Source organism: Ursus arctos, unplaced genomic scaffold (assembly GCF_023065955.2).
Source record: "Ursus arctos isolate Adak ecotype North America unplaced genomic scaffold, UrsArc2.0 scaffold_13, whole genome shotgun sequence".
Lineage (NCBI taxonomy): Eukaryota > Metazoa > Chordata > Mammalia > Carnivora > Ursidae > Ursus > Ursus arctos.
The window spans coordinates 28,083,053-28,098,048 of NW_026622797.1; the positions used below are offsets into that span (position 1 = coordinate 28,083,053).

Here is a 14,996-nt window from a genome sequence, read left to right on the forward strand (position 1 = left end):
AGTGAAGACTTAACAGAATTTAAAGTAAAACACATTAGCAGCTAATGTTAGAGGCAGTTATAAATGTACAGTATAACAGGCAAATTAATCTGCTTAATATTCATGAAACTTTTATAGGAAAAAGCTGATATAGCATAATAATCTTATTTTTAAAAAATGACTTGTCTTTGAGTTACGGAAAATATCTTCTAAATCATCATGCTTATGTTCAAAATCTAAGTTTATTACCTTTCTAGAATTTAAATTATATATTTTATGGATAGACCTGAGAAAATGAGTTCTCACCTTCCTATATTCTCAGTACCGTAACAGTGTAATAGATGAAAATACTTTTTCTGTTATTAAATCTTTTCTTGTTTTAACTTTGTTCTTTTGGGGGGGTTTTTGTTTTGTTTTTAATTCTAAAGGATGTTTAATTCTTACACATACAGATATGCAAGATTCATTCATACATTTAATAAGTACCCAGTGAGTACTTACTTTGTCCCAGGCACTGTTACAGGTGTCGTGTGAATGTATCAGTGAACAAAACAGGTAAAAATCCATATCCTTGTTCAGCTTACCTTCCAGTGAGAGAAGCAGACAATCAGTAAACAAGTATGGAATAAATAACAAGCAAAGGAGGGAAGGGGGGATAAAGTGAACTCGGGAGTGACGTTATATTGATGTTTTCAATAGTGTAGTCAAGGAAGGTGTCACAAAGAAGCTGACACTTGAGCAAAAGTTTGAAGATGGAAGAAAGCCATGTCATCTGAGAGAATAGCATCCCCAACCAAGGTCTCAAGTCGGAAATATGCTTGGTGTGCATTTTGAAGAACAAAGAGACCAGTATGGCTAGAGTAAAGGGAATGAGGGGGAAGTAGAAGACAGTGAGGCCAGAGAAATAGCAGGGGGCCAGATTGCACAGAATCCTGTGAAAATGAAGTGCAGAACACTTACCCATTCCCCAGCACTGGCAGAATTCACAAGAGACATATTTTTTAAAGGCCAGGGTCGAGGGGAGGGGGGTGGTGTATGGAATCTTACAATTTGATACTTTCTAAATAAGAAAAATGAATAAAATGAACTGGAAATATATATGATGTGGTGGCAAATCCTCAGAGAAGGCACTATTTAATCTAATTGTTACCAGATGAGAAGACTAATAATCATAAAAGGTGTTGTAGGTGGCTCAGTTGGTTAAGCATCTCCTTTGGCTCAGGTAGTGATTCCGGGGTCCTGGGATCCATCACCACGTCGGGAATCCCTGATGAGCGGGGAATCTGCTTCTCCCTCTGCTCCTGCTCTCACTCTCTCAAATAAATAAAATCTTAAAAAAAAATAAATAAAAGGTGTTAAGGCATTCCAGCTAGGAAGGTCAGTTAAAAGGTGATTTTACAATTGAGGTAGGAAAATGAGGCTGACGTAAGAAAATAGAGATATTAGGTCATTAAGTATTAGAGATTTGGAATGAGAGTGATAAGGGATGCAGAAGTAGAATATGAGCGTAACTAAGGCTTCCAATTTTGTTGAATAAGTGGATGGCAATCCATTGACAAAAATAGGGAAATCTAGAAATATTGGGAAAAAGATCATTATATTTTGGATATATTGAGTTTGAGATGCCTGGAAGACTTCCAGAGTGAGATATCTAGTAGCTTGCTTATTCATTTGGACCTCATTTATTAAATATCCTGCTATGAGTCAGGCCCTGTGCTAGGAACTAGACTGCGTGCTTTGAAATATGGGGTTGGAGCATAAATAGAGATTAAGGAGTCAATGGTATATGTGTAGCCTTGAATCCACAGGAATTCACGAGATAAACTGGAAGAGGCTATTAAGTGAAAATAGGCCAAGAGACTAAGAACCATTAGGATGACCTTGAGATTGATGGCTTGGATGCTCACTACCCAAAAGACAGTCAAGGAAAAATTGAGGACATAGGCAATTAGAAGTTTCTTTTGGCGCTATATGTCTTTTTTTTTTTTTTTAATTCTTCACTGCAGTAATAAATTCGAATTTAAAAAAATCTGAATTATGGTAGTATACATTTTATCTTTTCTGTAGCTTGCACTTGTGATTTTCAAGATTCTGTAACATTATTGCTAAAATAATATTAGTGTTAAAGACTTACAGATATTAAATTATATTTTAAGGATTGAACACACAGAATTGAATATTTTGGCTTTGTGTATATAGTAAATATGTAACAATTATATTAAAAACATAGCTATTCTCAGATTGAATATCTAGAGCATGTCACAAAGGATATGATTTGGACAGACTTCAGTTTCCTGTTACAATTTACTGAAGATATTTGTCAAATACTAAAAATTGTATGCAGTTTTTGGTAGTAAATAACTATGGTAGAATTTTGAGTAATTATTGGTTAGTACAATTAAATTATTTGGGCATCAATTTAAAAGTTAAAGATGCACTAACATTATATATTCATTGGATCAGTGAATTTCATTTTCGATTAATATTTGGGAATAAGTAGCACAGATCATTGGAGACTGAAGGGACCTTCCCAAAATGCGTGAGCCTTAAACTGAAGCACAGAAAGACTAAATTATACTCACTTTTGGTAGCAGGGCTAAAACCAGGAGCCATATTGCCTGATTGATGCAATCCACACCACAGAGTTATTCACTTTTCCCTGCTTGCTTTGTACTTTTTCAGAAGCATTAATTTACGAGCCTCAAATGTTACGGACCCCTTTTCCCTCCTTCTCAGGGTTCTACCTACTCGTTCATGTTTACCTACCCTTGATGAGTGGGTCACCACCTATTTCCATAACTAACACAGGAAAGCCTACTGATTTGTGGTTTTGTATATTCACTGTGCTTGACCTCTGTGGTCTGTACGGGCATCCAGACTTTGTAGACTCAGGGCCCTCAGCCTTTGATGTTTCTGAGTTTGGGAGAATTTTTTCATATAATATATGAAACATATTGTTCAAAGAATGTTCTCTTTCGACAATCTGAAATATGTACCCAGTAAATAGAGAGCTTCCCATAGCATCCTGAGCAAGTCCAATATAAAATAAATATTAGCATTTTACTAGGCTAAATGAGGATAAGGCACTTTAAGATTCACATTTATTAAAAATTTATTTTTAGAAGAATATTTAGAATATGGTATGACTGTACCACTGGAGACTCTGTAGCCTATTTTGCCACAAGATGTTTTTAACTTTCAGTTTTCTGTATTTGTGTGTTCAGTCACTCAACAGGCCTTTATTGAATATGAACTATATGACAGATGCAGCTAAAGTGCTGTGATAGAGGACTGCACAGGAATGCTGATGGAAACGGGTATATGAATCAGAGTGGGGTTAAGAGAAGACTATCATAAACTCTTTCCTAGTGAATGCAGTGTTTGACCTGAGCTTTTAAGAAAGTCTAGGAAATAATTAAGCTTGGAAAGAGGTGTCGGAAATGGAGAGAGCTTAGGTATGCTCTGATTGGAGTAAAGAACAGCTGGAGGAATAGCAAGGGTGAATGACAAGGGATGGTTATTAGTAAGCTGGGCAGTAGCTATGCCCTGAAGGGCTTTGTGTGCCATTTTTAGTTAGGCAGTTTGAGTTAAACACTCCAGGAGGATGATTTTTATCCTGAAGATTATGCTGTAGAATGACAGGATAACAATTTTTCCTTAGAAGAGCTATTGTGGCAGTGTAGGAAAGCCCATGGAGCAAGTCGGGGGGTTTGGTTAGGAAGCTATTCCAGTAATCCAAATGAGGAGAAAGAGTCCAAGCTAAGGAGCAGGATAGCGAGGAGGAGACAGGTTTTATATATATACATATATATACATGTATATGTACGTAGGTATTATGTGTACACATACCTAAGCACACACATATATGTGTGTATATAGTTTTTAATAAAAATGTTTTTAAGGTATCATTATTTTCACCTCAGGTTGTATAAAGCAAGCCACTAAGTCTTCTAAAGCAGAACTCATTGTTAGAATGTCTAACCCTTGTCATATAAATATATAATTATAATGCTTACTGTATTTTATTCTTTAAAACTTTGTTCTACATGTATTTAAAGGCTGTTGAAACAGTACACAAATATAGGATATTTTGAACATCAAAGTCAAAATCTATATATATAAAATAAATATGTTTATTATAAATATAAACATACTATGTATGTTTGATATATACATATATATATAATAAATATGTTTATTATAAATATAAACATACTATGTATGTTTGATATATAGATGTATGTATATATCAAACATACATAGTATGCCAGGTATGATTTAAAGTGTTTTTCCTATTTAGTAAACTAATTAGTTCTCCCATCAACCTATGAGATATGTATTGTTTCCCCTGTACTGAACGAGGAAATGGAGGCTCAGAATGGATAAATAACTTGCCCAAGGTCACATAGCTAATAATTGCCACAGCTAGTCTTCCAAAATATATAGAGTGGCTCCAGAGTCAGGTATATTATACTAGTAAATTGTCCTTTGAAATGCATTTTTTTTCATGGTAAAGAGACAAAAACTACTAACAGAGAATTACAAATAACTCATACTTCTGATTTGGGACAGGAATTTGCCCTGAAAATTATTTTTTTAGAGATTTTGTTTATTTGAGAGAGAGCACAAGCAGGGGGAGGTGCAGAGGAAGAAGCAGACTGCCCACAGAGCAGGCACAGAACTCCGGGATCATGACCTGAGCCAAAGGCAGAAACTCAACTCACTGAGCCACCCAGGCACCACTGCCCTGAAAATTTCTTAATAAACATAGATATTGAGTGAAGCTATCAATATGTAAAATATAAATACATGTTATAGTAGCTATTTATTCATTTGTGCATTAATTTTGGAGCCTTCTCTTATTTTTAGGAAGATACTCCAAAAAATCCAGAGTTGGGAGAAGTGTTTTGTTTTCATTGAATGTTTTTAAATAATGCTGAAAAATTTTTTCAGTGAAAACCTAAACCCTGTTTACTCTGCTTACGTGGAAGATTTAGCAATATTCAAAACCATTGAATATTTGCTTGCCTCCAATACGATCATTAAATGTCTAATAAGGACCTATAGTCCTTTCCCCTGAGTGTATTTTGAAATTTTTTTAAGCCACAAGAAAGCTGAAAAAAAAGATAAAACTCCCAAAATTGTACCCTTTACTTCTCTTCCCCTCAAAAACTTCATTCATATATTTGCTAAGAATGAGGTTATTCCCAAATAATCATAGTACTATTATCACATCTAGGAGAATTAACAATGATTCCGTAATATCTAATGAACAGTTCGTATTCAGATTTTCCTAATTGTGTCTAAAATATCTTAAGCAGTTTTTTTGTTTGCATGCTTATTTTGTCCAGCATCCAATCCAGATTCACACTTACGTTGATTGCCATGTCATTTTAGTCTCGTTTAATCTCTGCTAATATAGACTCCTTTGTTGTTGTTGTTTCTCATGACACTGACTTTTTTAAAGAGTCTGGCTGAACCAGTTGTCCTGTATAATATCCAGTGTTTTGTTTTTTATCTATTTCGCTGTGATTAGGTTCAGGTTAAACTTTTTTGGCAACAACACTATAAGTAATACGTACTTTTTTGCATCACATCAGGTGACATGTAATGTCAGGTTGTCCCACTACTTACATTGCTAAATTTAATCTTTGATTAACATAGTGAATGCTAGATCCTGTTGTAAAGATAAGCTTTTCCCTTTGTAATTGCTGGGTATTCTGTGGGTCAGTACTTTGAGACCATGTGAATAGCCTGTTTCCCAACAACCTTACTTGGTAGTTTCAGCAGCCATTGATAATCCTTGCCTGAATTAACTGTTAACAGTGGTTAGGGGATGCAACATGGTGGGTTTCTTTTTTTTTTTTCCCCCAAGATTTTATTTATTTATTTGAGAGAGAGAGACAGAGAGAGCACAAGCAGGGGGAGAGGCAGAGGGAGAGAGAGAAGCAGACTCCACTGAGCTGGGAGCCTGACATGGAGCTCGATTCCAGGAGCTGGAGATCATGACCTGAGCCAAAGGCAGGTGCTTAACAGTCTGAGTCACCCAGGCGCCCCAACATGGTGGGTTTCTAAAGTTATCATTGCTTCTACATCTATTGGCTGGTGTTTGGTCAAGAAGAGCATTTCTTTTTTTTCTTGCCTATCTCTTTGAGTATTGTGGATTTTTTTTTCATTTAACTTGTTATATTTCTTTACTATTATTTGCTTTGTATTCCTGAAGTCCACTAATCTGGCAAAGGATGGGCCCTTCATGTCTATTCCTGTATCCTTTGTTATGAACCAGTTAGTTTAGAGTACTTTGTGCTTGCAATGTCTTCGGTGCGTTTGTGTACTTTACCTGCCCTAATGCTGGAATCGGTCATTTCTCCAAGAAGCCCTGGTACTGTTTAGTGGAAAATGAAATTTAGAAACTAAAATTTGTGGCTAAGTACACTCAGTGCTGTTAGGATATCATTGCTTCTTAGACCTTTATAACTGGACATATTTAGGAAATCAAGTTTTAAAAAGCAGTGAATTCATGCTATGATTTGCAATTTAAATTTTAAATTACCCTTATTATATATTTGTATGTTTTTGCTTTATATAATAGGAAAACTCATCTGTCAGTAATATAGGTTGCAGATATTTCTCCAAGTTGAACATTTGGCTTTTGACTTCATAGCACAAAATTTTTAGAAAAGCTTTCCATATACCTCGGTTTGTAAATAGATTCCTGTGTTTCTTCTAAGATTGGTATAGCTTCATTTTTAGTATTTAAATCTGAACCATTAAGAATTTATTTTCCTGTTTTATGGTGTGACATATGGACCCAGTTTCTTTTTTTTTTTTTTTAAGATTTTCTTTATTTGAGAGAGAGAGCATGAGCAAGGTGGGGGGGCGGTAAGAGAGGAAGAAACAGGCTCCCCGCTGAGTAGGTAGCCCAACACGGGACTCAGTTCCAGGACCCCAAGATCATGACCTGAGCCAAAGGCAGAGGTTTAACTAACTGAGCCATCCAGGTGCCCCAAGATCCAGTTTGTTCAAGATGACTTTTACGTCTTTCAGAAGTATTTTAACATTCATATTGTTTCTTGTATTTATTCAAGTATTCTGTCTTTTATATTGCTCTTAAAAATGGGGTATTCTTTTTCATATATCATCTAGCTAGTTCTTTGAATATGTAAATGATATTGATTTTTGTATATTAAACCTTATACTATGTTAACTTTCTGATGTATTAGTTCTATTATTATGTTATTTTTAGTGATTTTTTTGTATTTTCTAGGTATAAAATTATATTATCTGAAAAAGAGTTTTACTTCTTTTCTAGCCATTAAGAATGCTTACAAGCTCTGAACAGACAACTTAATATTAAATTTGTCAAGAAAGAACCCTGCCTCCTAAAACTGTATTCAACTGGAATATAGTAAATTTTATTTCATTTTTTCCTAGCCAGAAGTAATCAAAGCAGAATTCTCTCTGCCTTACGTAGAGATTAATGGTGATCTCTAAAACTCAAATAGGATGCATAGTTATAGTGTTGCCTGAAGCAAATGACTCCTAAAAAAGGTGTTATGAAAGGGACAGATGATCAGAATGTTGGAATTTGCAGACAAGAACTTTAAAATAACCTTTATACCTGTGTTAAATAGCTTGAGGAAACATGGGTATGATGAAGTATTTCAGCCAAGAAATGGAAACCATAAAAAAGAAATAAATGGAAATTCTGTATCTGAAGCATATGATAGATGAAATGAAAAATTCATTAAATGGGCCTAATTGCTGATAGTACACATGGAAGGAAATGGTCAGTGAACTCAAAGACAGAACAATAAAAATTATCCAAATTGAAGCACAAGGTAGGGGAGGGGAATAACAGAGCATCAAACTTGTGTGACTATATCAAATCGTCTAAACAAGTGGAACTGGAATTCCAGAAGGAAAATAGAGAAGATAGGGTGAAGATATAATGGGCCAATCCACCTCTAATAAAAGACATTAATGTAGGAGGTATAAAAAGCTTAGCAAATCCCAAGAAGGATATATGTAAATGAAATCTCACCTGGGTACATTTTAATTAAACTGAAGAAATGAAACTTAAAAAAAAAAATCATAAAAGCAGCCAGAGAAAAAAATATGTCACATTTAGAGAATAACAGGAAGAATTGATGGCTCCATCCTCATAAGAAATAACAAGATAAAATCAATGAAGTCCTGAAAAGACAATGACTATCAACCTAGATTTCAGTACCCAGCAAAAATATCCTTCATATGGGAATGCCTGCTAAAGACTTTTCAGGAAAAAAAGTCACCCACAAAAAGAATCTACAAAAGGTTCATTAGTCTAAATGGAAGTGGTCTCAGATGAAAACCTGGATCTCCAGGAAAGAATGAAAACACCAGAAAGGATCAATGTATGTGTAAATATAAAAAGCTATTTTTTTCATTCTTAAAGACTACTGACTGTTTAAAACAAGTATTATGACACTATGTTGTGGGATTTACAACATGTAGAGGTAAAATATAACAGTAGCATAAAGGGTGGAAGGGTAAATGGAATAATACTGTTTTGAGATGGTTATATTGTTGGTGAAGTAGAAAAATCTTAATTCAGGGTATACTGTAATAAATTAGAGATGTCTGGTACAATCTCACACCTCTAAAAAAAATACAAAAATGTGTAGCTAACAATATAACCATCTGGAATGTAAACTGGTATAGTAAAAGTATTTGATTATTTCAAGAGTAGGGAAAAAAGAGGAAGGGAGAAAGGAACAGATATAGATGCAATGAAATAGCAAGATGGCAGACTTAAACACAGCCGTATCAGTAATCACATTAAATATAAATAAACATCAAAAAGCAGAGACTGTCAGACTGGACAATCTAGTAGTAGATATTTATTGACAGATTGATTTTTTTGTCTGGTGGATTGATTTACACTACAAATGTAATATTCTTAAGTTTATTTGAGGTTTTCTAATTTTAAAATATACCATAATCAGTTGGACCTTTTAACTCTATTACTGCACAATTAATATATTTAGTGAACAAAAATTTAATTTAGATAAACACAAACAATTATATTTTCATTTTATTTGTTTCCCAGAAAGTGAGCATGTTAGTCAGCACTCTCCAGAGAAACAGAACCAGGAGGACATGTATCTAGATTTATTTTGAGGAATTGGTTTACATGATTGTGGAGGCAGACCAGGTACAAAACCTGCAAGGTTAGTTGGCAGGCTGGAGACCCAGGGAAGAGTTACAGTTCAAGTCCAGAAGCAGTCTGTTGGCAAAATTCCTTCTCTTTCAGGGGATGTCAGTCTTTTTCTTAAGGCCTCCAACCCAGGATGAAGCCCCCTCACATTATGGAGAGCAATCTACTTTACTCAAAGTCTACTGATTTAAGTGTTCATCTTATCCAAAAAATACTTTTATAGAAACATCTGGAATGTTTGACCAGATATCTGGGTACTGTGGCCTAGCCAAGCTGACACACAAAAATGACTAGCACAGCAATCTATTTATTATGAGCTTTCACTTATCATCATACCTTAACAAAAGTGAAATAACGTAGAGATTTTTTAGGTAAAACTTACTGAAAATAGTTGTTTGGGGACATTTTTTCTTAAGCTTATTTTTTTCTGTATATTCTTTACCGAAAGCTTGAACAAACATGTTTGATTGTATTTCCAAATGGTATTATTTCAACAGGCAATCTAAATTTAAAACTAAGATTTTATCTTTGGGTAATCCACTTTTCAAAATTTTAGTTTTTATCACCTTCTTATCCTGAAATTGAGACTGTAAAATATGTAGTTTTTTTCTTTGTAATTGTATAAGCTGAGGTTATTTAGATTTGGGGGGGTTTTTTAGTTTTTTTTATTTTCAACATTTTGAAGTTACTTTCTAATTGGATATGAATTTTAAAATTAGTAATCAGTCTAGGTCAGTTTTATAACAGATTACAGTAGTGAGAACACACGTGTCAAATGTTGCTAATTCCTGAGTCTCGGGGTGTGACCACTCTCATTTAAAAGCCAGGGTATGCCAGACTTCTCAGTGGATGCAGCCAAAGACGGCTGTGGGAGTGTGGGTGCTAGGGAAGTGGGGGTTTCACCATTTGTTCTGTAGACCTCAGTATTACTAAACTCTCAAAGTAAGGATCAGCATTAATCTGAACATTTTCTAATATGTTTCCTTGGGTTTTTTAAAATTTTTTTATTCAAGGCCAGTGTTACTCTATGAAAAAAAAAATGTATCTTTCCATAAAAATCACTTTAAAGATTTTATTTATTCTTAAGACAAAACTGTTAATTTGCTCTGTCGTATTTTTTTCCAAAAAAAAGACATCTCTGTTTTACTCAAGTCTTGAGGTCAGAAATTACAATTTATCCTTTATAATTTATCTTTTATCACTGATGCCAAGTAGCCACTCAGTAAATATTACTTGATTGAATAGGTAGTTTTTATACTTCACTGGCTAGTAATAGATGTTGAGAGAATTTTTTAAATGAAAGAAAAACCATGTTTTTTTTTAAATCATATTTGTTCATTTTTAATATACTCTTGCACAGTGATAAAAAGTGTTTTTGTGATGCTTTCACTTAATCCCTTATCATACTTGAAGAAAAATGAGTTTTAAATGCCTGTAAATGAGGGAGATCGTGTTTGTTTAAACTAGAAATTGTGCTAATTGCTAACAATACATTGCAGCTCTCACTTCTAACAGCCTGTACCATTATTTGAGCAAACTGTTCTAATATCCTAACTCACATATTGGTTTGCTGATGAACAAAGACCATAAAGTAAATGAGACCCACATCTCTGTTCATTTTTAACTTGAGCTAGACTTTGAACCAGTATCTTTACAGATGAGATGCAATATTGTTATAGCCTTAAAAGCTGTTTATTACAAAGAAATGCAGTAGAGGATATTGGGAACAAAAAGATGAATCCACGCATGATAAAAGGATTTTTCTGAAGTTTAGCAGTCAATATTATTTTAAAGGAGAGAATCAGAGCAACTTTTTTTTTTTCCAGACACTCCATGGTGATTGAATAAATAGAATATGGCATGGTAGGAAGTCAAATGATCAAAGAGAAATTCAAGTAGATTTATTTATTCTTTTTGAGAAAATAAGGAAGTGATTCCTTTTATAGCCTTTGTGATATTCCTTTATGAAAACTTGATGACCTCAAGTCAGAAATAAAACTTTAATGGAAGAAATGCAGCAGAGTGGAGATAATGGTATAATTTTTGAGCCAAGAGCAAGATATGGACACATCTTGCACTATTGCTAAACACCACTTGAATGGGAAAATTGGCTCAGCTCACTTTGAGTTGGGTCTCTTAGTTAGCTAAACTCTCCAACTGTTTCTGACCAAAGAATTCATGATATGACTTTAAAGGATCCTGCCATTCAAGTGAGGCTTTTTTTCTTGTAAACTGTAGGAGTCACCTCTTACTGACTTAAATGTTTTCAAAATAAAATGGATAGGTATAATAAGCAAATATTCACCGTCTTTTCTTTCCATAGGGATTAACAGCATGGAAAGAAAGCCTTGTAACCATCATGTAGATACAGCACCAACGGTAAGGCAGTCTATTTCTGCATTGTTAAAACGGATAAACTACAAACTGATACTGGTTATAGTGACACAAAATGCCATTGTAGAAAAAACTTGTAACCTCCCTTTTGCCAAAAGTTATATCCCTTCCAGAAAATTAATCTCATGTTTTCTTACATAATGTGGAAAACATACTAATTTTTGCCAAGATATAGGAAAATAAGATACTGTATCATTTTTACAGGTACTTATTTATATTAATGTTTTATAAATAGAATAATTTTAATTTTAAAATACTTAATACTTTGAATAAATCAATATAAATCTTTATGCAAATTGATTTACACTCTTTTTAAAATGAGTGTTATTTTGTGCACTAGCATCATTATTTAAAGTGAATATTTTGTGAAAGAAGGCCATTGTGTTTCATTCTTTTATGGATTACTATGCTTTATTATTATAGAAGTGAAATCTTATATCCCTCTTCTATTACTGCCAGATAAAACAAGGCATTTAACAATTGTTGTACCTATTTACTATGTTAAAAGTAATTATACAAGATAATATAGAAGGAAAACAAATTTCCTTTTTAATCTCTGAATATAATATTTGAATGAAATATGTACCAGTTGTCAGTTCCCACTTGAAAGATTCATATGACGATATAGGCTAGCATGTATTATTTTTACTCTTTACCAAGCGTAATCTTGTTTCTCTTATCCTTTCTGTACATTAAGTCTTTCAGATAGTCCATAGAATTCATTATTTCCTGTTAGAAAGATTTAGTAATATATTTTAGGGAAATAAAGGCATTATTGAACTTTATTGATAATATTTTCCTCACTGGCAGATTGACTCCTTTTTCTGTTTGTAATAAACTCACATGATTGAATCAACATGTTTGATAACTAAATATGTGGGGCTCTGGAAAAGAGTAGTGTTTGAGGAAATAACACCCTTATAATCATGAAAAATACTTGGCTATAGTGTGTATTATAATTATACTTTAGTAAGTATGCTAAAATAGTAGTCATAACATTATGTAAATTGTGTTCTTAAATATTAAAAAAAAAGGAAGACTACCAATTATGGAAAATAATTTCTTTTCTCTCAGGTGTAGGTCTTAAAAGTTGAGGTGCCTGATGTGTGACTTGAACCCTTTGCTCTTTGGGGAGAAACTCCAGGTTTTACTTTTTCTCCTGGTTGTGGGTCACTGCACTGGAATGGGGGTTTATGGCAAGGTTGTACCTCAGGCTCTCCTCCGTGCTTCTATGTGGTTTTTTCTTCTTGTTTGCCTGAGGTTTAGAGCCTTTAGATTTTTCAAGAGGAAATTGTTCCATATGTAGCTGCAGACTCAGTGTGTCTGTGGGAGGAGGTAAGTTGAAGATCTTCCTATGTCACCATCTTGAACTGGAACCCCTTAATGTATTTGAAAAAGGTACTCACTGGATTATTTTACATACTTTTGAAATTCATTTTATTTCTATAGGCATTCCTACAGCACCTGTGTTTACATTTCTGGTTTTGTTGGGGGGCGGGGAGTTGTACATTCTAGAACTCAGAAAAGTATAACCTGGCAGAGTTCTATTTCTTTTTTAAGTGGCTCCACTCACAATTCTGAGATCAAGACCTGAGCTGAAATCAAGAATCAGATGCTTAACCAACCACCCAGGGTCCCCAAGAGATTTTTTTTTTTGTTTTACCCCATAGACAAGATTGTAGGTTTCCATGTTAATTAAATGAGGAAATAATAGAACTGACTTCTCTTGCAATTATGAGAAATAATGGCATTAATGTTTACAGCAATGCTCTAATGATCTCAGAATGATTCCAAAGAACCAGGAACAAAATCTAATACAATAGAGCTTAGGTATTGTTGATCTTTTATGTTTTTCCAGTTGTATTGTTAAATGATAGCTCCTAATATATTAATAACATTTCCAATCTGTAAAGTCCACATGTTTTTAATGTACGTGGTTTATACAGGCACATCCCAAACACTCATTAGTTTTCCAGGTTCTCACTTGAGCCAAGCTGCATTTTTTATATGTTTTTCTGAATTCTTCTGTCTCTTTACTACAAACTAAAGATATTCTATTGCCCTTCACTCCATATAGTCCCCCAGCTTGCTGACAGTTAACCTTGGCCCTTTCTTTATAACCGCTAAATAGAATTACAAGCCTGTTCATTACCCAATGTCTCCTGGTTCCCAGGACAGGAAAAATCTGATTTTTTACAGAAATAAAATGTTACCTAATTTCCATCCTCCCTATGTGTATGCCTTTGTTTTCCTTAAAGGGTTTAAGAGAAGAAAATATTTAGAGATAAAAGAAATGAAAAGGTCTGTTTAAAAATGTAACAAAGTAGGATATTTGTAAGTTCAAATGTGGTACTCTACTAGCCCAAAAAGGAGAGATACTTCTGGGGCCTGAGAAGATAAGAAGGGAGTGGACCCAGGGTCAAGAATGGCTGAGGCCGGGTCTCTGAGTGACTTCCTAACCTGGCTCCTAACCATCAGTCTTCAGCTTACCTCTTTACACGTTATCACCCCCACTTCCCTCTTGCTGCAAGAACCCCCACGAGTGGCTTGGGTCTAGGAGAGTGCTAGATGCTAATTATGGCTGTTCAGCAGGGGAGGGAAATGAGTCTTTCTTAAGCCTCTATAATAGGGAAAGCTGTGTTTCTTGAGATTCCAAGTGGGAATGAATTTCTCAGTAAATATATGGTTACAGAGGATAGTTTGATCCTGTAGCATTTTAATGTGATGCGGTATTCTTTAAGTAAGTATAGGTTAGCCTCTGTCTTTGTTCTGTGTTCTCTCCCACTCTCTTTTTAACTTGTTTCCTTCTTTTTTTCATTTATTACATGAGGTTTAATTTTTTTGTTTGGTATTTTTTTCTTTCTGATATAAATAATACCATATGTGTTTTTGAGATGCCTTCTATAGAAATAAAACAGAATATCCCCACATGGCGTGACCTCCTCCATCAAACAGAATCAAACCTTCTTAACTGGCTATAATCACTACTTATTTTTTTTTTTTTTGAGCTCTTAATTTTGTTCATATTTAAGAGTACATTTTCAAGTTATTTTTTTTAACACTTTATTATTTATTTATTTGACAGAGAGCATGCCAGAGAGCACAAGGCGGGGAGGGGGGAAGGAACAGCTGAGAGAGAGGGAGAAGCAGTGTCCCTGCTGAGCAGGGAGCCTGATGTGGGGCTGGGATCATGACCTGAGCCAAAGGCAGACGCTTAATTGACTGTGCCACCCAGGCGCCCAAGTTATTTTTTCAAAAAATATCAAGTGAGAGGTGTATTATCTGAGTCTACATATTTTAAAATATCCCAGTTGTCTTTGAATAAGGCAGTTTGCCAGAGTTTTTAATTATTTGGACATAAACTTTTCTCCTGAGAACATTGTGGAAATTGATCCTCTTTTGCCTTCTGGTATTTAGTGTTTCG

At 34.3% G+C, this 14,996-nt stretch overlaps 1 protein-coding gene across 13 annotated transcripts in view; it reads left to right on the top strand.

Annotated features, from left to right (window-relative positions):
• The window catches only part of AHI1 (Abelson helper integration site 1), a 209,154-nt gene that overhangs the window by 110,698 nt on the left and 83,460 nt on the right, over window positions 1–14,996 (top strand). For 12 of the 13 annotated variants that reach the window (XR_007191574.1, XR_008958939.1, XM_026504854.4 and 9 more), the window contains one exon: window positions 11,502–11,557. The exons of the other annotated variant lie outside the window; for it this stretch is intronic. Coding sequence is in view for 10 of the 12 variants with exons in the window: in XM_026504854.4 (XP_026360639.2) it covers window positions 11,502–11,557 (56 nt within the window). In the remaining 2 variants the exon portion in view is untranslated. The remainder of the gene's footprint in view (window positions 1–11,501; window positions 11,558–14,996) is intronic. 13 annotated transcript variants of the gene reach the window in all.